The 27,348-nt window shown below is 33.6% G+C and overlaps 1 protein-coding gene across 2 annotated transcripts; it reads right to left on the bottom strand.

Moving 5' to 3' along the window:
• MS3_00002213 (uncharacterized protein) lies at window positions 1-26,267 on the bottom strand (the record flags this gene model as incomplete). 2 transcript variants are annotated; one of them, XM_035731210.2, is made up of 8 exons in its annotated part: window positions 1-1,221; window positions 2,326-2,584; window positions 3,317-3,487; window positions 4,886-5,331; window positions 8,736-8,877; window positions 10,220-10,356; window positions 12,136-12,883; window positions 25,215-26,267. In XM_035731210.2, 8 exons carry the CDS (start codon window positions 26,265-26,267, stop codon window positions 959-961), a joined length of 3,219 nt encoding a protein of 1,072 aa, XP_035588303.1. In that variant the 3' UTR covers window positions 1-958. The 2 variants fall into 2 exon arrangements, with proteins under 2 accessions (XP_035588303.1, XP_051075254.1); XM_051209789.1 differs by lacking the exon at window positions 25,215-26,267 and adding an exon at window positions 15,566-15,681 and having other exon boundaries at window positions 12,136-12,967.
• Window positions 26,268-27,348: the final 1,081 nt, after the last annotated feature.

Raw genomic sequence — 27,348 nt, 5'->3', positions numbered from 1 at the left:
CAACAATGTATATTGACAAAATGTCCTGAAATTACACTTTTTTCAGACGGTTTTTTATCATGTAATAAATCGGAAGACGGAATACAAGAATTATATCACTACTAGTAGAGATAAAAAAATCAAAGACAAGAAACACACAAAAGTACACAGTTTTACAATATATAAAAACAGGAGATATGCGTGAGAGTAGTTGTTTACAGGAATACCATTTTGTAAACACAATGTACATTACAAAGAGACAGAAGGGTGGAGGAAAAGATGAAAATGAGTTAATGTTTATCAATTTTTTACGTCAGAATATAATTGTAAACAAAATAATGAGGCGCATAGTAGTTTTAAATCGTATTAATAGTCATGGTAAGTCGAAATCACTGGATTATTAATAATATTATTATTCATATAGATAGTAATAATAATAATAATTGTGCGTGAATATTTTCTTTCGAAAATAAGAGATCCTTGTAAATTGCATCAACAAAATTGGTAAAAAAAAAATTATGAGACAGAAAAAAAAATGAAAAAAATCGTCATGATAAGCAGTAAAAAGACAAGCAAGTAGAAATAATTTGGTCTTACACATAATCACTTCTAAACCTTTCTCTATTATCATTCCCTAATTTAATCGAATTAACCACTAAAATAGTATTGATAGACTATAAGTTATCAAAGAGTTGAGATTATCATTGTGCGTATGAACATTAAGGTAAAGTTTTGTTTGTTTTTTTTTATAAAAAAATTTATAAAATTCATGTTCATTTAGTAAACAGGTAACCTGTGTGCGTACATTTGATCATCTAGATAATTACAAATATATTCATAAAATAATAACAGAGCAAAATTAAACACAAATACAAGATATGTAGTATGTAATCCTAATTGTTTTTTCTTTAAAAAAAACGGCAAGAGATATCTCTCACTATTATTCACCAAGAAAAATCATAAGAAAATTACACAATAATTAAAAACAATCATCCATTGAATTAAAACTGGAAGAATAAAGAAATTCTTTAAGACAATTTGACATTGGAGTATTGGATAATTTATACCATGCATTTAAATTATGCGTTATTTTAGAGGCAAGTTCACGTAGTGTAGATAAAATCATAATTAAATGAGCACAACGTGTTTGTGATCCATTACTTTCACAATAACGACGTAATAATTCAGCCCATAAATTTTGTGTACGATTGACAAAGTCAATATCTAATAGATCAGAACGTTCTAAATAAATATATATATGCGTAGAAAAACAGATAAAAAAGAAATTAGGAATGAAAGAACTTACCAAACATTAAGCAAATATACTAATTCAATTAAGTAAACTATTTCCAATTGCAAATATATCATGTTTAATGTATCGTCTTAGATAATATTTAGATAGTCATTGTGGGCGATGGCTGACGTAGCGGTCAAGGCGTTTAACTTTAAGTTACGAAGTGGTAGATTTAAACTCTGCTCTATTTAGTTTAGCTTGGGCAACCACGTAGTATCAATAGCCCATACACTTAGGGTATGGCTAAAAGCTAGGTACACGGGTTTGTAATTCGTTTATGGGTTGCTAAATATTTCTACTCGCAATTAAATGTTTAAGCTATTTCTCACCATGTTTAAACGGCCCCTTTGCTTTCGAAAAAGACTTTTATATATTTTTACTAGTTGTTAATATTGAAGATATATATATATATATATATATCCATGTAGTATTTTCTGATGTAGAGCTTGAGTCTTAATTTCTCTTTATTTACTTGTTTGAAGGACACACTTCGTTGTTGCAACATAGGTCCGAACGCAACAAAACTTGATGTCCATAAATCATCAGTATTTGTTTATATTCCATAATAGTATAATGATTTTACACAAATCTTGTCTTTGAGTTATAAAATTATTATACTGTTAACTCTATAGCTGGCATAAAATTTACATAAGGGTTTTCTATAACTACATTTGTAACAATATTAGTTGAGAACAAGAATAAGGACACTAAATGCAGTCATTCGGTTTCAATGTAACTAATTTATCAACGACAAGTATGTAGATTTGTGTGGGAACTCACTATTTGGGTGACATGTGTCTAGCTAGTCTCTTATTTTATAATCACGCTCAACATTTCAATTGTACAGTAAAAAATTATTTGCATTTTTATCCACTTCTACATTCGCCAGCCAAGTGAACAACGAAACCTCACACATTTTTAATCTATAAAGTATTAATATATATGAGCTAGGTATTGTGAGGCAATGGAAATCTCATAATTTTCAACTATTCGTAAACAAATGTGTCTGATATGAAAAATTATTGTGTATACATAATTTAGCAGCTGATTACCTGGAGTAAAAAGTATCACACCAATAAGTGGTCCAAATTCCATATTTGTCAAATGTAATCGCTGAAGTCTTGAAGCAAATTGAAAAATACTTTGAGAAGTTATACTATCACAAGTCATATGTAGACAATCCAGAGAGGAATCTGTAACTACTGCATTCGGAAACCATGGACTAAATAAACAATTCAATTGATAATTTACTGATGTAGATGAAAAGTTCATATGAGTCTTGTTCCGATTTTCGCGACATAACATTAATATCTAACAAGTGAATGATACCAAAATCAAGATAAATGTAAAATAAACATGAATATTGGTAAACTATCTAATGAATTGGAGATCCTAACAATTTTAACCTATCAGGAGACAACACAGATAAATGAGTTATTATGCTTAGACTAAGAACTAAGGCATGAATATTACAAAGCTTGTATCAAAGCTGATATCAGTTCATGATGGAAAGGTTAATTCTAATTCCTGACCAGTATGATCTTAGAAGATGCTCTCTCTATTCTGATTAGTCAGGCAGCATACGTTTATGTTAACTGAAAATTCTACTGAGAAAATTATATCGGATTTTGAAAAATTTAGACTTTAAAACGCTCTTATAAATTTTAGATCATCTTAAACAATTAGAAAGAAATTCCAAGCACTAGATTTAAATTGTTTATTTCACAAATGAAGAAAATCGAAGCTATGAACGAAATTAATTACCTTACCCCAAGATTAAGTTTATTTTACCGATTTTTAACCAACCTTACTGGGATACTAATACCTCAAAGGAATAAATACTTACTATTATAAACAATGCAAGTACTTCTCAAGCATATTCATGTTAGTTTATGCAACAAAAATTATTTATTATGATCAGTCAAGAAATGTAAATTTACTAACTGTATTCAAACTATTTTAATTGAGTAAATAATAAAATAACTGAAATTATAGATAGAAAAGATTTATCCATTGAAATAACACAAATAAAAATATGCTTACAGCAAGTTCAGGCAAACAATCTCTTAATAGGATAGATTGATCATGCTGAGAAAGTCGTATGAACTGCTCTAAATGACAGGCGAATTCATGTGTAAATTTAAGTTGAGCAGGACAAAATATTTCATCCACTGTAAGAAGCTTTAATGATTCACCCAATTCATAGGGAGTATGCTTTAAAAAAAATAAGGGTATTAAAATAATTAATAATAATAAAATTATCCTAGATAGAAACAAAAAAAACTGTTCACACAATAATCATAAATATAAATGATACATACTACATAGGAATGTGAAATGCTGGAACTATGAATTATGTCCAATCACATATAGCGCAGATGTTGTAGCAAGGAAAGATACTATCTCATTAATATGTACCAGTAATATTAGATATTATTATGAATTCATTTCATTGTATTGATACGATTAATGAATATACAAATTCAATTAGAAAAATTGTTAAATTCCTTGTAAATGAGATGCACAAACAGAAATTAAACAGAAAGAAAGTTCAAGCAGATTAATAATGATTGAACTCATTCAATAATAAATAAATCATGTAACAACATCCGTTTTTCATAGGTCTTAACTATTTATTTTACAACAGTAATAACATTGAAATTTCTTTATATTACCGCTACTATTGTTCATGATTGGGATTTATGAGATAATCATATTCTATTGTTTGGGAATTTTAGAAAATATGGCTTAAAATTGGTCGTAGTGACTTAGATGTATTCATTTATTATCTTCCTCTATATATATGCTCCGTGTTATCCTATTCGTTTTATAGTTGTTTTCTTAAAAATTTATCCTTGTTTCAATTTTAGATAACGTTGACTTGATTAGTCCGACTGTTTTTTTACCTTTTGTCTTGTTAATTTATTTTCACCTTTGTGATATCTAGTACAACTGTGAAAAATACAAATTTGAATATTTATTCTATGGTGTGTATATTTTTGTTCATAGTCTGATGTTGAATGCTTCAGACATTCTATACCCATATAGTTATAGAAACTGGTGGTAGGACAGATATTGGTCGAGTATTCGCAGTAAAGATAACTAACACTACAAAAGTCTAAATTAATTTACATATAAATTTATCACTTGCGATCTATGTGTTCAAACTATGTGATGAAATCTAAAACTACGAATAGGGCTATTTTTCTTATAGGAACAAATAACCAAATAATAGAAATGAAATATGAATGTGCAGAGTAGTAACGAGACAAATCTATTCAAATTAGTAATTTGTAAACTAATAGAAATATTATAGTAATTTCAATGCTTGAGATCATGAGTCACTTGAAGCTAGACCACCATGCATACACTCTTTGCGTTCTCCCTAATTTTAATCTCCTGATTCCTCCTTGTCTCTTTCTTCTCTTCTGCTTATACTCTTACTACCTCTACCACTATGGGATTTGAATCGACAATTGTATGTGTGCTAATGTGGTATGGCAACTTGAACTGATGTACGTACATACGAAGTTCTACGTTGTTACTGACTGACTGACTGATTACAAAAGTTTTCAAAGTAAGATTTTTTTTAAAATCACCCATTAAACATACCTTTATGGGAGATAGATGTCTTGATAAAGATCCTGATAAGTGATAATAATCAGATTTAGAAATATTCCAACTATTCGCCTGATATTTGATAGCTTGATCTTTACAATAGTTTAAAAAACGATCAAATTTGTCTAGAGTTTGTTGATCTTCCTTAGTCAAACCGTTACTATTATCGCTATTATTATTATTACATAAGGTTAAAGAAATATTAGTAGAAGATGGTATTGATGAAGATGATGGTTGAAAATTAGTTGATGTTATTGGCATTTCGTGGGGCTTAAGTGTAGTTTCATTTAAATGTGCTTCAGATGGAGTTAAAACTACGTCTGCAGAACCTGACGAATATGCTGATGTTTCATATTTGTTTGAGGAATCTGAACTAGGCAAGGTAACTGATTCACAAGAAGACTGTTCCCGTTTTTTACCATGACGCCTTTTACGAACAGCTGTAGGTAAAAATAATAGGAATACTACTGATCAATAGAAAATATTTGTTTCTAAATGCTAAAAATAATAAGAAATAAACTAGAACAAACAATGAAAACTGACGGAAACGGTTAACTATACTTAAGAAATGACTTATTTACACTTTGTATAGATAAAGTTTACTAAATAGCTTGAAGGTACCTAATATATCGATTGCATTTCATGTTGATTGTTCTATGACTACAACAGTGTTTATTTCTGACAGAACTACAATAATGTTAACGATTTCATGAATATAAGGCATCTCACAGCTTAGTCATCCTGGGACTTTCTGAACAGTTTTAATGAATACAAAGTCTCTAGTTTTTAACCTGGTGTATTAAGCACCTGATGTAGGTAGAACAATTTCACAGCTTAACGAAGAGTAAAAGCTAAAATCACACCAATTATTATCAAGGTGGTATATTATAAACTTCCTACTTGTTCACTTTTGCCGATTAGTTTTAGTGTCACTAATCAATGCTCATTATGAAAGCTGCTAGATTAGTGCACACAGTACATATCCAAGATGCTGAAGCAGGTATTCTAACATTACATGAAATATGTTTAAAACAAGTTGATTAACCTTGGCCTCACACGTATAGTATTGCCATTAAACGTGGAAAATCTGTATTTGACAGCATTTTTGGATATCTTTAACTCAAAAAGATTGTGTTTCAAAAGTATAGAGCACTACCATGTTATGCACAAAATACTTCGTGGCCAAACTAACGTAATATCATGTAAAAAAATTTATAGTCACCTGTGGCCTTCGTCATAAGGAATAACATAACTAACAAAATACACAAACTTCTTGACTATTTCGAAATACTAGTCATCAGCGTGTGCATGTACCGGTTTCTATCAGTCTTAAAGTGCTTTATAATTCAACCGCGAACTAATTAAGTGCGATTTAGGTAGACAGTATGTCATCACATATTGAAAAGAATCCGTACAACCAGATTCCATTACTTTTCTTATAGAACACATCTGGGACGTTAAGTACAGTAAAATGTAAATTTAATACAATGAATTTTTCTCTAAACTTCAACGAACAAACTAAGTAACGCGCAAACAGAAAGCGTCGTTTAGACAATTTTAAAAATTTTCACCAATTAAAATTAAATATATTTTTATTACTCTGATAATTTCTTGAAGAAGCTCAAATTAGATAAACAGATGAAGTACTATGAACTATTCAATCACAATTACTAAGATTATGCTAAAATAGTTTGTTCTTTAATAGAAATACTGAATGATAAAGATTAAGCTCTTTATAATAATCCAAAAGATAATGAGTCATAAATTTTAATAGTTTTCTGTTCAGTAATAAATAAGGCAACGAATTAAACCTCATTTGATGAATATACATGGATAAATTCTACGATAATTGAGCATTTTTCATTCTCATAAAAAATATTATTTACACTAATCACTATTAGTTCAAAGCATACAATCATATCTGCCTTTAGATACAAGAATACTATTTACAACACTCCTATAAATATTTATTTCACATTATTTCATTCCATTTTAAAGTTTGAAATGGTATCAATTTGAGGTTGACAACCCCATCCCGTCGAAAAAACCTTGCTAAAAAATGCTAACTAGAAATATATATATTAATGATATTACACAATAATGGGGATTAGGAAAATTAATTCGGAAAATCTGAAAGCGGATAGAAAGGTAGATTAATGATTACGATAATCAAATTCAAATGGAATTTGCATATAAGCACGTGTTTGCCCATCATACACAAATGATAAGATTAATATATTGAACAACACAGAATTCATTCTTTAGAAAGAAAAGCAAATAATTTAGGAAATACACAGTTAAACAATGAAAATTCTGTTACTCGTAAAGTCTGCAACAAAGAGAATAATCAAAGGAGTTGAAATAATAGTACTGACAGTAATGAAAAATAAAGGTTAAAAAGAGTCGATGAAATCTGGAAGTGGTTAAGATTAGTCCTAAAAATTTAGAGGGAGATAAAAATATGAAAATGGCCATTTAATTGCAACCGGTTTTAAATTTCCACCTAAACATCTATAGTTACATAGTGTGACTCTATTTTGCGGAGTCCGTACGAGAAGTATGGACCTCCAAACATAACTTATATAAACAGTCTATAACCTCATAAAGTGATATCATTTTTGGTCTGACTGGTATAAATGAAGACTGGAATACAAATAGAATAAGATAAAAGAAGTCAGTCAGAAGCTTGAAAGTTCTTGGATAAATTGCAATCGTAAATCTTATAGGACTTAACAATAAAATATTTTCAAATGAACGTATTGCAATGCTTACCCACTCAGATTAAACTTAACTAATAATATTAGTGTTTTAACTTATAGGTTATTCAGTTGAAGATTCTCGATCCATTTTAACATATTGGTATCAATCCATTGAAAAATGAGAATCTTCGAAAATTCGACCTCATTTAGAACCAAATTTAAGCGTACTAAGGTACAAATCGAGCACAGTATCTTATAACCGAATTCCAAAACTTAATAACTTATACCTTAGTTGTATATGATAGATGATTTTCTTACATGCCGTAAAATATGCTTTCGCCAAAATATTTTATTAGTGAATTTAGACTAACCAAAATGTTAAAAACAAATAAATGGAGTCAAACTAATAAAACTAATCAATTTGAAATTTTTTCTAGAGTTACTCAACTTATTCAACTAAACAGTATTTAAGAAAGTGGGTGAATTGGTTATCAGACTATAAAAATAATAAGAATTCGCAAGATATTAGTCTCTCCACAAATAAATCAATAACAAAATGCATGGTATAACACAAGTTTGAATCTCAAAATGAAATATGAATATTTTCGGATTTGTTAATATGTCTAATTGATAAGTGTTCGTAGGTCACTTTCAGGAATTGGTAACCTTTTCTAGAATGACCATCCCAACTCATCCTGCGAAAGACTTGACATCAAATTAAACTATTCCGAAAGATGATGAGTTAATTTTATTAAGTGTAGTTCAGATTTGTAGAATCGGACGAAATAAATGCAAGAAAACAACACTAAGAAATACATTGAACGGGAACACGATAAAAGAAGACATAATATAATGTAGATGAACAAATAACGATAATTTAATAGTTGAGATCATGAGTCAATTGAAGCTAGACCACCATGGAAAAACTGGAAGCACTGGACGGTTGATAGTATGTGGGTTCGAATCACGTGGGGCGGGGATCGTGGATGCGTACTGCTGAGTCCCATACTAGAACGGAACGGCCGCATAGCACATCCAGGTTTTCTATGGTGGTCTAGTCTTAATTGACTCATGAGGTCAACTATTAAATTACTAAAATATCCACAAAACCCCTCTTTGAAAATAACGACAAATAAACAACTTACCATCTCTCGACATTCCCACAGCAATGCACTTGAGGAGTCGACATTGTTGACATTTATTACGAAGCGTTTTATTTATCTCACATGTACCATTTTTAGCACAAGTATATGATTGGTCACGCTGTATAGCACGTCGAAAGAAACCCTGAGTAAATTTTTTAATAGTGTTTTGTAAGTAGGTTATAGAAGTACCATATTTAATAAGAAAATCACAAACTTATTCACATAACTTTAGATTAAAAAGCTGTTGATTGGAAAGTGGGTTAAAACACGAAAAATATGTTAGGAAAGATTTCATTTTTAAACCATCCAAACAGTTTACAACAAGCATTATTGTGTGTCGGGGTAGACAACGAGTGGACACAAGTAGTACATATCCAAATCACCTTATGTGATGAAGATCCACGATCCTATCAACCGATTTGTCATACTTCATCAGTACTACATCCTTAAGTGACGTCGTTGACTATAGCCCTATTATCACCCAGTAATTTTAAATTATGTAATAGAAGCTGTAATTTACGTACAACTGAGAACGAATTAAACACCGTTATATGACTAACTCTGCCTGGAGCCGTTTTAGGATTAATGCCGAACTTAATACTGGGTAAAAGGGAAGGGTTTGGTTTGGGGTTAACAACAGCCCCAACCCGCAAATAAGAACCTTGGTAAAAAAAACACTAGTGAGAGGAAATCAACCATCTGATTATTAGTTTATTAATACAACATTGGACTAACAGCAGAATAAGTCAGTTTTTATTAAAGCACATTTACGTGGTGAAGGAGAACTTTAAGACAAGCCGTAAGATTAGCTTGTGATATATCTGAATATCTGTACTCAGAAGAAAAGTGCAGAACACATGAAACAGTCCCTTTGAGACGAGTTTGCAGATATATGGAATATTATTGACGACCTAACTTTTTCAAGTACACTGTACTGGCAAAAATATACCCAACGAGACCACAAGATATAGAAGAATTTTCGTATAACTTGTTAGTTGTCTATCACTACACACATATCTAGTCAAATTTGCATGTCAGCTATAGAGCCTTGTATTCATATCTATTTATATCATCATCATCTGAAACACGATATAGAGTACTAGATGTATTTTACGTTATTTATGAGTAACCATTCGGTGCACGAATCTTTTATTGTCTGATGTGATTAGAATTCGTCCAACCATATTAAACTAATTATTTACCTATTTGCTTATGCTAAGTGCCTACCATTATGGGTGGTTTTATTTTTTGAAAGTAAGTTGTAATTGAAACTAATTACTGCTTGTTGCAGGAGATATGAGTGTGATTTAGCCTTACCATTTATCACTTTGAGATGTCTGTTTTTTAATACACACAAAAATACATTTTTTCGAGAAGTTATGAAAATCTGAATTTGACTATCTTCGGACGCACTGGATGCTTTTAAGATCAAATGAAACTCGAGTATTCAATGTATTGAAAAATAAACATAGTAGTTAGCATACCTTACAACCCTCGCATGTAGACACACCATAATGGAACCCTGAAGCTTTGTCACCACAAACTACGCACATTCGGGTTGAAACTTCGGATGATCCAGATGACTTGCGTGTTTGGTCAACTTCTGAAATGGGGGATGTTTCTGTAAGGAAATGTAAACAGGAACTAAATAGTCAACCTCGTAAATAATCGAGTAGTGGATTATAAGCAAAGCATGTGTGAAAATTAGTGATACCAACTACCTGCCAAAACTCGAATACTTGAACTGATAAGATACCGGTAAATAAAAGAACAAAATAACCAGCTACCAAGAACTCAAGTATTACTTTCCCGTGAAGATCTTTGATTAACTCAGATAATTAAATACGAGATACCAAACGTTTGCGATGATGCCTTCAATAGGAGTGGTCAAGTGTACTAAGAACCATTTAGATAATCAATACCGCTGTTCTAAAGTTAACCTCCATCATACATAGATATATGGGTTCACTTCAGACATCCACATCAAGCAAAGTTGATGTGGATCTTAGTGGCGCTTCGTTTATCGAAACATCAGCAAAATCTTCGGGTAGGAGTGAAGTAGATTTATAGTTGCAAGAGTTTTGTGAGACTATTTTAACCCTAGTTGTTGCACTTCCTTCTCTTCAAAAACATTGATAAGATACTTAAGATAATCGTCGTATTTTTCCGAAAAAACTTATCCCATAAGGTTGGTCCAGTAATGCAAACCTGGTATCATTCGAAAACGTCTAGCCATCAAACACGTCATGTAGTAGAATTTTTTTAATGTCTCAACATATCTTACAGTGTACTGCATTGTATACGACAAACCTTTGCTAAAATCTATTAACCCACTCTCCGTTGTCCAGAACCACAAGTTCTTATGTCTGATAAGAATTCAATATACAAGTGAAATTAGCATTCTGCTTGGTTGACGTAGCAGGCTTACACTAAATTTTCTACATTGGTGATCGAATTCACGTTTCAATTCCAAAAACTGCAAGTTACCAAGACATTCATCATAATCCCCCTGCCAGGAGACATCCTTAGTAGCTTCTCAACAACAAACCTATGGTAGTGCCAGCCAAATAAAACAAGCCTTACATTATGAGGCATTTTGGAAAGCTATCCGCCATATTTCAGAGAAACCGAAAAATTTCGAATATCAACAGGCTGACAGGTGAGTAGTAATCCAGTAGTTAAAGCTTTTAACCACCGGGTTTCGGCTTTGAACTCGACTAAATGAGTTTGAGCAGTCGGATAGTACCACAGGCTTGTATACATTCAGTGTCTTAAAATGAATGAAACACTACTTGGTTACCGAGTTACATAAACTAAACTAAAACTAGTATTTGGATTTTAGATACAATTAAAAGCCGTTCAATAGTTAACACGATATAAACAACAGGAGATTCTTACATTCTGTATATTTCCAACTGAATAACAAGTTCTCATCACGCGAATGAAAACAGATGATTGTGCTTGGAAAACGATAAATTTGGTGTATTGATTCGAGAAACTCAGTCATATATACTTGGAAACAGAGTAATGAAGAATATCCTATACTCCGAAATATAGCGCTACATCGGTTGATCAATTATTTAAATCCATACATTTTCACATCATTTGAAGTCATATGTGTGATTACCTCCAACAACATGTTACAATACGAGACTTGGTAAATATAAACATTTAAGTATTGAGCCACCAATCTAGGAGCACGTAATTGCGTTGTCATTTATTTATAAACGTAAAATCTACTAAATATTCATACTTGAATCGCCTTTGTATAGGACAGCCCTGATTATACAAAATCTAAGATCATATATGGAAATATTTGGGAGATAAAAGCTTTAAGATGAGTGCACAAGAAAAATAGATTTTCTTCCTATAATGAGTCAATCATACAAAAAAAACTTACTTGGATGGGTTTGATGTTGAGTTGTCTTCTCAGTATCTACTACAGGATAGTACTGTAATAAACTTTTGTCCTCTGAATCATCTGTTAGCATACTTTGGTTAACAGACGACTGAATACTATTATTAAGTAACTGTTTGTTACAGGAATTTGATTTATCAATTGAACAGCGTTCACTGTCACAATTAACATCAGTATCATTAAAGATATCATGTTCAGAATTTCGATCATTAATAATAGCGACAAACACTCGATCCAAATCTAACCCACCGTCTTCTAAAACAGTATGGTCCATAGAAAGTGGATGAGTGAAACCAGTTAACAAAGATTCACTTGATTGGACAGGAAGACTTGGGTTTAATGATTTTAGAGGTTGTGAAGATGTAAAACATGATTGGTTGTGTGCATCTGGAGTAATAAACGTCCCAGATACTATTTCGTGAATGGCCTCCGATTTTATTGGATAAGGAAGATTGTTATCGAAAACGCCAGTGTTCTCAACGTAAGAGTGTCCCGGAATTACAGTAGGTTCTGTATCATAATATTTATTAGGAGAATAGTGTGAAAGGTGATTTGATTTATCCAAGAAAGAGCCAACACCAGGAAGAGTCGTACTTGATGACAGAGAGTGGTATGAAGGACTAGACGACTGACAATCTGCGAACGAGACACTAATAACAGAATCTGAGGTAATATAAGATATGGTATTCTGGGAATTAGGATTTGAATATTCTACAGGACAATGGCTCATCTGGTAAGATAAGGGAACTCAATAAAGCATTATTTTATCCTTTAAAATAACTAACTGCTAGGATTATAAATCAATCCTATATTCCTGAAAAGTCAAGAAAACAATAAAAATAGTGTGTTACCCAAGAGAAATGACATCCTATAAAACTTTAACCGTAAACTAAAAGTTATGAAAGAGCTTATAATGTATTCTAGCTTGAGAGGTAGAACTTGAATATCATAAATTGCTAAACTATGAGTGAGACACTGTTTGCAACTTTGAATATAATCACGGCAGAAATGACTGTTGGTTTCACGACATACTCCAAACACCAGGTTAGCTCAGGGTGAAAACCTACCTCACGCTCCTTTAGTAAGCCAAAATGTTACTTAGGTAGTCTTTATATTGCCACTTATCATAAATCAATGGTTTCCTTGTTATTATTTTGCGTCTTGCAATATATAAAATAGTATGGACTTACACCTAGAGGTGGTTCGAGTCTATGTAACCTTACAATGAGTCTTTTAAACATTTGCTTCAAAGCTGAAGTTGTTATGGCTTTTACTTGTCCACGGCTTGAGTTGTAAGTTGGCACTTTAAACAATTTCGTCGTTTTGGTTTAAAACTAGCAAGTTTAAAATGCGATTCTCTCTCTCCAAATGTAAAATATTACTTCAGTCAGTCAGCTACAACGTAGGACCAGGCACATATTTGCATCGATCCAAGATGCCATACCTCAATAGCACAACAAAATGAACACCAATTTCATAGAAGCAGTTACTTCAGTGGTGGTAAAAAAAGATTTCATATGAGTATATGATATATGGAGAAAGAATTAGTTCGCAGAATGATATAAAGTGATTTTAATCTTACAGTGTGAGGGAAAACAAAGAGTGTATAGACCTACGTAATTGTGACCGATTCCGAACCATATCAACCAGCCTCCAACCAAGTAGTCTCTATCTACCAACATGACTCATGCCAGAAGTTAGTAACTTTACGGGCTGATGCCACGTTCTGGTTTGGCCGTCCCTAACTTTCATCTGCCTTCAAAATATGTTACCTTAGGACTAGCCTGCAGTAGCGCCTGAATAAATGATAGGGAGTGAACCAGTTGAGTACATTAACCGATTCACTTAAGATTCTCATTAGTCTTGATGGGCTGGTGTCTTAAGAAACCTCAACATGCATTCAGAAATCCCAGTTGGCTTACGCCGACTCGCATCACTCGTGGCGTAGGCCAGATATTAGTTTGCCAACTAAGTGTTCAGTATGTTGCTCAGCAGTTTATTCTGTTGTAGCCCTAAAGTTTTCCTTTGAAACTTGAGGACATTTGTAGATTACTAATGTCTGATCATAGGTATTTTAAAATCACTGCTCGTATATTTTAGGACCATCAAGGTTAGATGCATAGTACTAGGTAAGGACGAAAAATTGGTTGGTGAGGCAGTAAATCTTTATTACCCGAGGTGATTAGGATATGTGTTACTCATGCCCAACCACCGCCTACAACGATGTTCTTTGTAGGAGTAGGTTGGAAGAAAACTAAGGGCGACCACAATAAAACCTGTCACTAAATAATGAAGTCATCGACAATTAGATCGAGCCGTGTCAATAAGTATAGACTAACTGGTTGGGGTCCGCATGATTTCCGTGACCAGTGGTTAAACTTTAAATGACACGGTTCAAAATTGTTTGGAATGGCACAGGTGCATCTATTCTTTGTCTGAGTCCTTCAGAATTTTTTCATTGCACCAGTATGTTTTCTTGCCGAACCGCATCCTTGATGACTAAACTTTACCATTAACACTGATACTGTTACTACCTCTACTGCTCTGGTATTTGTCCTGACAATCTCATATCTCTGTACTAATTAGGTATGTCAACTTGGACCGATGTGTATACTTACCAGGTTCTACGTAGCGACTGACTGTTAAAACAATGCAGGGTAAGGCGTTAGGACAGTATGTAAAGCATAGCAAATGAAACTAGAAGACAAGGGTAGCTTGCAAGTAATAAGCCACGTGCATTTGTGAAATACTTTGTACATACAGCCGAGTCACCGAGCAATGCCGATGTTAAGCCGCTGTAAGAACAATAATCGGTTGCTTGAAGAGTTTGAAGACAAAAGTGGGTTATTAGCTACAATGTGTTACTTAGAATCCCTGGCAAATAACAATTTTTTCTTCCCTAAGAGTCTGACAGAAATAAAAATTTACTGATAGTTTCTCTTGTTTTTAGACAAAAAATCTAAAAGATGTTATGTCGCGAAGACTAACAATCATGTTAGCATCAGTGTAAGTCTTTTTCTTTAAAAAACCACATGTGACTAACTTTGGCGGAAACTTTCCAGAAACGTGGAATAAAAGCATCCCGCCTACAACTGAGTAGACGGAATTGCATGAATTACAAACATTGTACAAACTAGTATATTTTGTTACTGTCTAAAATTTTATTTTCGTTATTAACAGATAATACAGATGCAATAACTTTCTCAACTATCTGTGCCTTCATCATCTACCTATGCAGAAGTATAATTCACCGGTTCGATTTGCTTAACTGGGCTGAGATTACCTAACAAGCCTGCTTAAATTTATCTCCGAAACCAGTTACTCATTCTCAATTATCGGAATAATGAAGAGGCATACAATCCTAACAAATACATCACAGAAATGCATGTTATTAATCCACACAACATCTTACCTCCAAATCTATGCAGCCTAACCAAGTCGAATGGTTGCCGCTACAGACTCATTCGAACATTACCAACCTAAACAGTAATGCAGTGTCGTTGTCTTTAGTCAGACCGACATCTAGTACAGACAACTAAAAATAGCCAATCATATTTTAGCCTGATTCAATGTTTACATATTAGTCACTCCTTACTTTGCTGTAATTGGCTTATTGTGTAAATTTACCTTTGTCATCAGCTTAGTCATTGGTCACGTGTTTTCTATTATTTATCGAATTTGATTTTGGGTGGCATGACAGGTTATGTTAATACAGACACCATTGGCTCTTCCCCAAAGACATTGAAGCGAAGCCTATCATGGTCTTAGTATTTTTCCGTACCTTGTTTCCAGGTTGAAGTTCTTTCAGTTGAATCCATCTTGTGGTGATAATAATAATCCTTACATCTGTCTTGATATCGAGAATAATTTTTTTTCCTTTTGATCTATCGATAAAAAATATCTTTTTCAAGTCACAAAATTGGGACGCGAGAAGGGTTCTGCACTAAAGCTAGTTTTTAATCAGCTCGGACATAGTAACTGTAGTTTAACAAATATTGGGGTTCATGCGGGTTATAAAACTTTGTTTTGCCTCTAAAAAGATATCTAAACATTGATTTACGCCCCAGAGTAAGCTGGTCGTTAATATGTATTCAGATCGTGGTAGGAAATCTTGCTCTAACCCCACTATCATACAGTACTCGAAGACCAGGAGTAATAAAATAGATATTAACCTGAGCAAATCAAGTTTGCGTAACATTTCATATGTGAACCTCAAAATAACCAGGCTTTTTCTTGGTCGACTGTATCTTCCTCTATCTTCGCCATTGTTATCTATTCTTTCTATTTATATCCGATTGGAGAATTTCCACAAATCATCAAAGTAAATTTCGTTTAGTTTATTCAATTAGTCACCAGAATCAAACATGATTATTTTTGTCAGATACTTTGTTGGGTTTGTTAGGTTTGTTTGTTTAAAGTGAGCAAAATGATAAGTTACTAGTAGAAATGAACTCTAAATCCTCACTAGACAGGTTTCTGAAGACATTTTGAACCAATAGATACTTCAGTGTTGGAGTTTATAACTCTCTGTAGTTCCTGTACTGTCCTATCTTATGTATGTTTTTTCCTGCTGAATGATGCTTCGATATGATAATGAATCGTGGTTTTGTATCACTCATCCCACTTTGTCTAATGGGTAGCTAATCTAAATCATTGAACTCATTACAAAGTTCAAAGCATAAGTACTGGATTTGAATTTTATTGGGAACAGAAACAAGTATGTACATGAATCTAATAAACATAAAATATGAAATTCTAAATCTCACTGATATTAAACTCCAAATTTAGTCTGAGTAATTTAGTATACTACAGCATCCTGTAATAAAAAATTGTCGAGAGTCATCCATCTTGGTGTAAGATTTTTCTCTGATCTCTCTTCGTCTTTTCATGTTTTATTGTTATCAAAAGAAGTTTTCCGTCTGACTTATTATATAAAGAGGCCATATATTTTGGCATCACTCGTCATTTACTTTTACGACTTACAAATTCTTTGATATTACCTATTAATTTTTACTGTTTCCCATTATTCTTTCCCGGGCTTTTAAGGAGAGATTTTGGTGAGAGTGCTGAAGACAGTTAACAATTTGTGCTGAATCTTTTGAGGTCATTAGGAATACGGTTCTGGATAGACATTTAGAATTTTGCAAACTCCTGGCAAGTGTTATCTTATCAGAAAATAACCGTCTACTTCATCTACATCCTTCTCCTTGTATACCTTCTGGAAGAACGAGACGTCAATACATTAAAATCCATGCTCTCAAGCAAAGATATAAAAGTTCTACAATACCTTATCCAGTAAGTACACACTGTGATAAACAGTTTCTAAGAGCTGACCTAGCCTATATTCTTAAACATGTTTCTGATTTAAACTTGTAGAAATTCTTATCTTATTAAAAAACATTTTACTTAATTCCAAGTAGTTTATTTACTTAATTCATGAATACCTGTATGCAGTTACTGGGTTTTTTAATCTCGTTTTGTAAATGGAATCTGTCGAAATACGTTGTGCTGAGATTTCTATATTGTACTAAAAATATAACGTTAACTAAAGCCATTAATAATAGTAATAACAATAATAATAATAACCCCCTAAACATTTGGTTTTATTAGACATCTAGGCTTTCAAGTAGACTACTCTTCTCAAAGAAGCATGAAATTATGCCAAATTTCTCAGAAATTGGTAAACATTCATATGTTTTAAAAAGTTTTAAAAAAAACTTAGTTATTTAGGTACTGCTCATAGATTAAAGTGTCATTATTGTGTACAACGCTTTCTGCTTATCCATTACGTGTCAAATAGCTTACAATCGTATTTAATACGATTGTCACTACACAATAACTTGATGAAAAGTCAAATAATGTTCGCTCGCTAATTTCACTCTTTGCTTCGTTGATGATTTATTATCAATATATTTTTATATATTCTTTAGAATATTTGTCTAAATATTTATTAATTTCATCTACACTGTTGTTGACTTCAACTCATTTTAATGTCACGTTGATAGTATTGAGGATTAAATTCAGATGACAAGGTTTACGATATAAATAGGTAGTTTGACCCGTGTCAAATGAAAATCTGAGTCTCTAGATATTTCTAGGTTACTAGCTGAGTGATTTATTAAATAAACTGGAAAACTGATCCATTAATCAGATTACAGTTACTTCGCTGTAAAGATTTTTTTAATGACTTCACTACAATGATTAATATAAATATTTCTTTTTAAAAAGTGAAAACGTCCTTATTATAAATGATATTTCCAGAATTAACGAAAATTTGTCATTTAAATATTTAAAGTTGTCAATGTGTATTCCATTTTATACAGAGCGGCTGATGATCAAACCTAGTAACCACTGCTTAACTAAGTTTTCATAAGTACCAGTACCTATCAGTGAAATGCTATTGATATCTAAAGAGTGTAAATCATTTCACCAAACAGTGTAGTCATAGATATATTGATTTACTTTATTGAAGTCTATAATGAATATTTCTTTTTGTCATCTTGAAAATGGTCGATATCACGTATCAATAAGTGCTGTTCCAAATATATAACTTATTGCTTCGGACTTGAAAACTTAAATGATTAAAAAAATAAACTTAATGAAAGGGCAATAATTTATTAAAAATGAATGATTGACATAACCAATTATGTAACCATGATCAAAATTAATAGAAATGAAAATAACTTTTTAATATTCAGCGTATACTTTAGACATTTTATGTAACAGAATTAGCTATTAACAACGCTCAGTAGTATGTTACTATTTGAATACAACTCATCATTAGCCGAAAATCTAAATAAACCTAATTATTACAAATACTATGTATGGAGTATTCATCTATTCGTTTTACTGTAATAATGAAACAAAAGTAGGAAAAAAAGACAAATGTTTCATCTTAATGTAAACCTAATTTAAAGTATGATTAAGATGTACGTCTATACAGTTTAACTCAATCTATAAAGTCCCCAAACAATAATTTGAATTTCACTAGTTCCAACTTGACTACAGCCCATATGTTTTCTCTTGAATTCAATCATCAGTAGGATGTAAATGGTTTTCATTATTTGAGAATATTCTTAGGATTCTGGACTCTAGAAATAAGAAAGCTAGGGTAAACTCTAAGATACTAAAATGAAGCAGTACTTGTAATATTCATGTAGATAAGGTTATCCCGAATTTGTAATCGTGATTTCTAAGAGTTTGAATCACACATTTAATTATGTTTTTGAAATGGTTTAAGTTTTGTGAATTATTCAGGTTTGAATGGCATTACGGAGCTCATTCTACCAAAGGATTCAAATAGTTGAACACAATTCATTGATATCTGAGAATTTTTCTGGGCCACTGAAAATACTTTAAACATTGAAAACCGTTAAGCTTGTTTGAGACTAGTTAGTTCGGTGACATACTTATTGTGTGACTTAGTAGTATATTTCTTCAGCTCACCATTACAATTTATAATATTAATTACATGCTGATACTACATTTAGGCGGTTTGTGGTTTCGTCATCTAAGGAAAACTCTGATTAGGATCACGTCATTTCCGAATAATTTATAACTTAGTTGTTTAGTGCAAGAGCTTGAAAGTTAATTGGACTAAGGAGCACGAAATATTTTGTCATGACGATATTTGCAAATCTACTGCTATTTTTTTCCATAAAGGTCTGTTGTTTCGAATTATTTATATTTAAGATTGAATTACTCATTCTATTTCTCCATATGGATTCTTTAAGCGGATGTTTCGATATTAGCGTGTTAACACATGTTGACTGTATATTTTAATGATAGAAACGAGAAGGATTCAGAACATACTTCCTTCTATATGATACTCGGCATTTGGAGATGACTATTAACTAATCAGTGGACATAGTAAATCAGCAGCTTATTTTTATAACTCTTAGAGGTTTAATTTATGGTTAACAGTGGGAGGCATGAATATCAAACAAATAAACGTCGAATTGGACGAAATCCATGTCTTGGATTCTACTACTAATCACTTTCCTTGTTGAACATATTTATCATACGATATTTTCGTATTGATTGCAGAGGCTGATGATATGCCAAGAAAGTTAGAAACATACGAAAATACTTTTTGCATGGATTTCCATTAACTTCAGAATAAATGAAAATAAGGAAGCTCTGAACAATTATTCCATTATACTTTACAACTTCTAGTCGTTATGATCCCATGATCTCATATGAAGATAAATTCTTGACTCTCAATTCTAGTGTCTATTGGTTTGACTCTATTTTTTGTGACTAGTCATCAATGGCATTTTTAGTACTTTGATTTTACTTGGAGCGAGCACTAATCACCGTGAAATCATCGTTATAACAATTCAGTGCTGCTCTTCGTAGTAAGTGATAAAATTCGAAATTTGTAGTGACTCACGTTTATCACGAGAACACGACTGGTTTAATAAAAACAATTATTATTATAACCAACTGTACCAGTGTTTGTTTTAATGTGCTTTTGTTTAACTGTGCTAATTATAGCCATTTTGTGCTTCCATTACCTTCCATCATTGTTCCGCGGTTTTTGGTACTGTTCGCACGTACTCCTGTCTTCTGCTTCCACTTGTACCAATCCTTGGCACGATCTCGGTATTCGTCCAATACCACGAGATCGCCAACCAAATAAATCTGGTTACGTTCAAACTTCGCCTTCTGATTTATTTGGCACGTGTTTCTTGGTAGCGGTGTTCATAGTTAATCTCAACTCGACGCCACGCTACAAATTAATCAACCATAGATCGTTAATTAGTTCAAGATGAGTTACATTACAGATTCAGTTGCCTTTTAGTAATTTATGCAACTCAAATTGAGTTAGAAAGAGTGAGCTGAGTAATTTCTTTTCGTTAGCCTTATACAAAAACAAATGTAATTCATTGGTTTGAATCAGATATTTTGAATATGACCACTTTAATAATTAACAGAAACACAATGTAATTTGTTTGAATTGCAATTCTGACACTGACTGTTTACATTCTATGACAATAAGGGAAATTGTTTCACATGAATTACACTTTACATAATCGAATTAAATTTCTATCACTACTTGATAAGATAAAAGTATTTTTGTAAATAAACTTCTTATGTATTTTTTTGAGCCATAATTTCTTTGCTGTCTACTCCAGTCCTATAATTAAGTCACTAGATAACTTCAATGTTATCTGTGTTAGGTTTAAAGCTTCACTATTAGATAAATTCAAATAAAGAGTCCTGCAACACTGTTTACTTTCGTCCACTATTTTGCTCTTATATCAGTTGGTTTGTTAAAGAGTAAATTAATGATGTTATTCTTTTTAATGGTTACAAATAGCTTTAATCTAATATCATTCTGAAAGTTCTTACTAATTTTAGAGTTTCTTATGTTATTTTAATTGGCCACAACATTTTCTCTTTTTTGAGGATGATAAAGCGTATAATACGGTCAAATGGTTGTGTTAATTTTACCTCAGTTTTTTATTTATTTATTTTTTGTGCATATTTTGTTTTACCCAATGTTTTCTAAATTCACAGGATTAATGTATTTAATTATTTATGATTATGCTTTACTAGTGGTCCTTATTTATGCATAAGTAAACTACATGTGTGCTATATATTATATATAACTTACATGAACTATCATGGACGGAATTATGTATTTTACTTTTCAAACACTGTCCTTTTTGAGTTGGTAGAGATAAGCCTTTAGGTTTGGGGATTTTTACAAAGGCTCCCATTCTATATTATCTCGCAATCTTTAATGGCTTAAACGTTCTTATGGCTGAACAAGATGCCTTAAAGTCAAGAGTCAGTGGTATAAGTTTATAGGGAAGTATCTCCCTGACAGCCAGCCTAGCTTGAGAGCGTTCAAGAGGACACAACACCATACTACCCCAAATCGGAAGTTTGTGACTATTGAATCAGTACAATAAACCAACATCGTGTACAAGAGTTTAGTTAGGTTTCCGAACGTATATAAAATATGGCTGAAGCAAGAACAATGAACGAAGCAGAATAACATGGATTCGTCTTAATTTGTGGTTACCCATCAACTTCATACAACTTAAAAATAATAAATCTAACCACTACAAAAGGTGTACATGAAATAAAGAGAACTATTTTACAGACGAGCCAAAAATAACTTAAATAGTTTAATAACTGTCAAATCTCTACAAAGTGTTTGTTAATAATCAAATAACTTAACTAAATACAGTTAAGTGTGATGCCTATATGAGAAGATTCACAGAGGATCCGTGATCCTGTCAACAGACTGGTCGATAGTATATAAATTCAATTCAGTTCTCATGTTTATTGACCGTTCACTTCATTGGATCAAATTCCTTATAAAGAGTATGAGTGAAATCCATGACATGAGTTTCGTTGTATTTAAGATTTTTCATATGAGAATCAAGCCTACTGTCCGGCTTAATTACATGCGGATGAATTTTATAGAAAATGTCCCTAGGCTGTCTAACTTAGAGTCTTTGCATAACCGAAGTGTAGTGTTTGTTCTGATTAATAATTCCTTTGAACTTTATTCTGAGTCTATTACGAATCCTAAATACAAAAAGTCTAGTTTTGCCTACCAATTTCCATCTGATATAGACTGGGCATTTCCGGGGGTTCTTAATTAACATATTAATGCGAACATTTTCAGATAATATATTTGGATCGTGATAGAACTTGCGACTGGGCTATTGGAGTATAGCGGTAAATAAATCCCCGAAATCAATAGTTCGGTAAGTCTTTGATATTTTTATGCCGACCACATTAGTTGTAATAGACTCACTTAGCTGAAGGTGCTCGGTCATGCATCCGCACCAGATCACGACAGGGTAGGCCGTGCTCAACTTCTACAACCGCTATTCAGTTTAGACCAGTCACTTTTCGATATATTGATAACCTATCAAATATATCTTCGAACTTCCTCGCCTCCGACTTTTGATTTCACTGGATAGGCACGATTCATAATAGGAGGTGTTTCTGGTTAGTGTTGTCAAACTACAAATACCTGTAGCATCTTCAGGAAATTCATACAATTTCTAAAGCCTTCGAGGGGTACATGGAGAGGTTCGAATTCTGGTACATGAATAGGAAAGATGCTGAAGACGATAAAATTGTTGCTCATTTCCTGACATTCACTTGAAAATATACTTACAATTTACCAAAAAATGGCGATTCCAGATTAACTGAATCCATTTCCCTGTGAAACACTCAAATAAATACTACTAAATCATATTAGGTATACATATTTCGAATGCCATAAGGGAGCGAAATTTCACAACACTATTCATAAAAACAACCAGGAGGTTGAAGAATTCATTCTGAAACTGCAAAAGCAAGCCACTAAATGTAAATTTGGTGATCAATTTCATATGCAGTTGAGCAATCGATCAAGTGCAGGAATAAACACACACAAATCCCAAAATGCTTCTTTCAAAATGCTAGAAATGCATGTATTAATTATGAAGGAGTACATATAACTGATTTTCAGGATACAAAGAATTCCAATGTATCGCTTAAATTTAAGATAATTCCCGTTCTCATGAAAACTTCGGAAACGACTTATCAAAGAAATTCAATGAGGTGTACAAAGGTGTTAAGTGTTTATCGTGCGGTCAACCTCATTTACGAAACTCATGTGTATTTCATTATCAAAATGTTTTATGTGTGGCAAAATTGGACACATAAAGTCGACGTGTAAAATTGCTCTTCATTTCGCTACTAATAATATTAAGTCCAGTTACTCAAATCCTAATGAGAAAGGTGATTCTTATGGTCCCAAATTATTCTGCACAGTCATAAGGGATCATATACTTACGCGGGTATTAGTGACTGATAATGGCTCTCATTTTGCTTCGGACGCAGTCACTACCTAGTTGAATGGTACAGTGTGTAGACATCTGTTCACTGCTCACAGGTACCCTTGTTCTAATATTCAGGTAGAAAATTTCACCAGGACACTGAAAACTGCTGTTGATTCAATTGCTGCTTCAATATTTGATGAACTGGAGAGGGGAGTAGATACATTTCTTCTGCAATATAGGAATGCTAAAGATTCTGTATCGAAAGAGACTCCATCAAAACTACTAAAAGGAAGGATTCTTCGTTCGAATATGAGGTGTTTATAGTTTGCAGGAGTTACATATTGTCGTGGAAATGATTGTCAATCGCTTACGGGGATTGCGGTGAAGAATATTGGAAAATCTATGGCTCGAATTCAATGATTTAGGTATACACAACTGACATGTTGATCAAATGCAGTTCCAGGAACCAGGTGAGTCTGTTCCAATTTCGGTTGTTAGTTCCAATACTCGTGAGTATATCCTAGAGTATACAGAGTCTTCATCCAATACCCAGTCTGATAGACACATGAACCTAAGGAGAAGACGTACAATCGATTGCGGAAATGTAGATTCCAATTTAAACAGTGTCGTTTGCGTTATTTGCACGAACTATTAATTCTTTTGTACTTGATTGCCCTCTGATTTCGCATTCTAAACGCAATACATGCGTCTGTGCTCACTTAGTTCTATCTGGCTTAAATTGCAATATTTCGGAGATTCCTAGTTGCGAATTACGCCTGTTACTCCTCGTGCAGGAGTATAGGTCGCCCGCCAGCACTCACCATCCAACCATGTCCAAAGCAATCCTTTCCAGTTCTTTCCAGTTGTTATTCATCCTTTTCATATCTTCTTCTATTTCCCAACGTATTGTGTTCTTTGACCTTCTACTTTTCCGCTTCCCCTCAGGATTCCAAGTTAGGGCTTGCCCTGTGATGCAGTTTGACGATTTGCGTAATGTATGTCCTATCCATTTCCATCGTATTTCCTCCTCATCTGGAAGCTGGTCTGTTCTCTCCCACAGAAGGCCGTTGCTGATGGTATCCGGCCAATGGGTGTTGAGTATCTTGCGTAGACAACTATTTATAAATACTTGTACCTTCTTGATGATGGTTGTGGTAGTTCTCCAAGTTTCAGCTGCGTACAGTAGAACTGCCTTGACGTTCGCATTGAAGTTTGCGACTTTTATGTTGGTTTGGAGTTGTTTAATTGTAGGAATGCGGCACTTACTTTGCCAATCGTCGCCTTTGTGTCTGCATCTGATCCTCCTGGTTCATCGAAGATGATTCCTAGGTACGTGAAAGATTCCACATCCTCCAGAGTTTCGCCATTAAGTGTGATTGTGTTGCTTGGTGTTCTCTGTGTTGTATTTGAGGATCTTGCCTTTTCATTTGTGTTGAGGCCTACTGATGCAGAGACTGCTGCTACACTGGTTTTCTTCATCTGTATTTGTTCGTGTGTATGCGATAGGAGGGCTAGGTCATCTGCGAAGTCCAAATCGTCTAATTGGTTCTGAGCTGTCCATTGTATTCCGTGTTTTCCTTCAGATGTCGAGGTCCTCGTAATCCAGTCGACCACCAGAAGGAAGAGGAAAGGAGAGAGTAAACAGCCTTGTCTTACTCCGGTCCTTACTTGGAATGCATCTGTCAGCTGTCCTCCATGCACGACCTTGCACTGTGGTCCGTCGTATGAGTTCCGGATAATATTGACAATCTTCTCAAGAACTCCGTAGTGTCGAAGAAGTTTCCATAATGTCCTCCCATCTACACTGTCAAATGCCTTTTCATAATCAATGAATTTGATGTACAGTGACGAGTTCCACTCAACTGATTGTTCGACGATGATCCGCAGTGTTGCAATTTGGTCTGTGCACGACCAATCCTTACGGAATCCAGCTTGTTGATCTCGAAGTTGGGCGTATACTGCGTCTTTCATCCGGTTCAGCAACACTCTGTTGAAGACTTTCCCTGGTATTGACAATAGTGTAATGCCTCTGTAGTTTTCACATTTGCTCAGATATCCTTTCTTTGGAATCTTGACGAGGTGCCCTTCTTTCCAGTCCATCGGCACTTGTTCCTCCCCCCAAATCTTTTTGAATAGAAGATAAAGCATGCTTGTGGTTGCTTTGATGTCTGATTTCAGTGCTTCAGCTGGTATGTTGTCGGGTCCTGCTGCTTTCCCGTTCTTGATTTGTCTGATGGCCATTCTGATTTCTTCCGTCGTTGATGGGTTGACATCTATAGGAAGATCTATGTGTGCTGCTTCGATGTTCGGTGGATTCATTGGAGCCGGCCTATTCAGGAGCTCTTCGAAGTATTCTACCCATCTGTTCCTCCGTTGTTGAATTTCGGTGATTGTCTTGCCTTCTTTGTCTTTGACCGGTCTCTCTGGTTTACTATATCTACCTGCTAGTTTCTTCATTGTATTGTAAAGCTGTTTCATATTTCCTTCTCTAGCAGCTTCTTCTGCCGTCGTTGCTAGTTCTTCCACGTATTTCTTCTTGTCGACTGTAATGCTTTTCTTCACTTGCTTGTATGCTTCTATGTATTCAGCTTGTGCTTGGACTTTCTCTGTTCGTGTTCGGCTGTTGTTAATTGCTGTCTTCTTGTTCTTCCTTTGTTTGATCTTGTCCAGTGTTTCTATAGAGATCCATTCCTTATTATGATGCTTCTTTAGACCGAGAACCTCTTGACACGTTGAAGTTAATGCTCCTTTAATACTTTTCCAGTTGTCCTCCATAGTAGTTTCTTCTTCCTTCAGTAGATCTTGTAAGGCTTGAAACCTGTTGTTGAGAGCTATCTTGAATTCGTTGATTTTGTTAGTATCTCGAAGGAAGGCTGTATTGAACCTTTGTAGTGCTGTTTGTCCACTTGTCCAGTTCTTCTTTAGCTTCAGTTTTAAATTGGCTACAACTAGATGGTGATCTGAAGCTATGTCAGCTCTTCTCCTGGTTCTCGCATCTTCTATTGTCCTTTGGAATTTTTTATTGATGCAAATATGATCTATCTGGTTTTCTGTAGTGTGGTCCGGTGAGATCCATGTAGCATTGTGTATACGTTTGTGTGGGGATATTGTGCTGCCTATGACCTATTTGTTGAATGCACAGATTTGCAAATCTTTCTCCATTTTTGTTTCTCTCCCAGTCCATGTCGTCCTATGATATCTTCATATCCAGTGTTGTCTATTCCGACTTAGGCATGTAGGCCTCCGATCAGGATGGTGAGGTCCTTTATTGGGCACTTCGCCATGACTGATTGCAGCCAATCGTAGAACTGATCTTTAATGTCCTCAATGCTATCATTGTTGGGTACATAACACTGGATAACATTCATTGTAATTCCCTCCTTCTTTGTTTTGAATGATG

The sequence above is a fragment of the Schistosoma haematobium genome, chromosome 1, assembly GCF_000699445.3.
Source record: "Schistosoma haematobium chromosome 1, whole genome shotgun sequence".
Classification (NCBI taxonomy): Eukaryota; Metazoa; Platyhelminthes; class Trematoda; order Strigeidida; family Schistosomatidae; genus Schistosoma; species Schistosoma haematobium.
The sequence above is the reverse complement of the archived record's forward strand: the minus strand, read 5'-3'. Positions and strand labels throughout refer to the sequence as shown.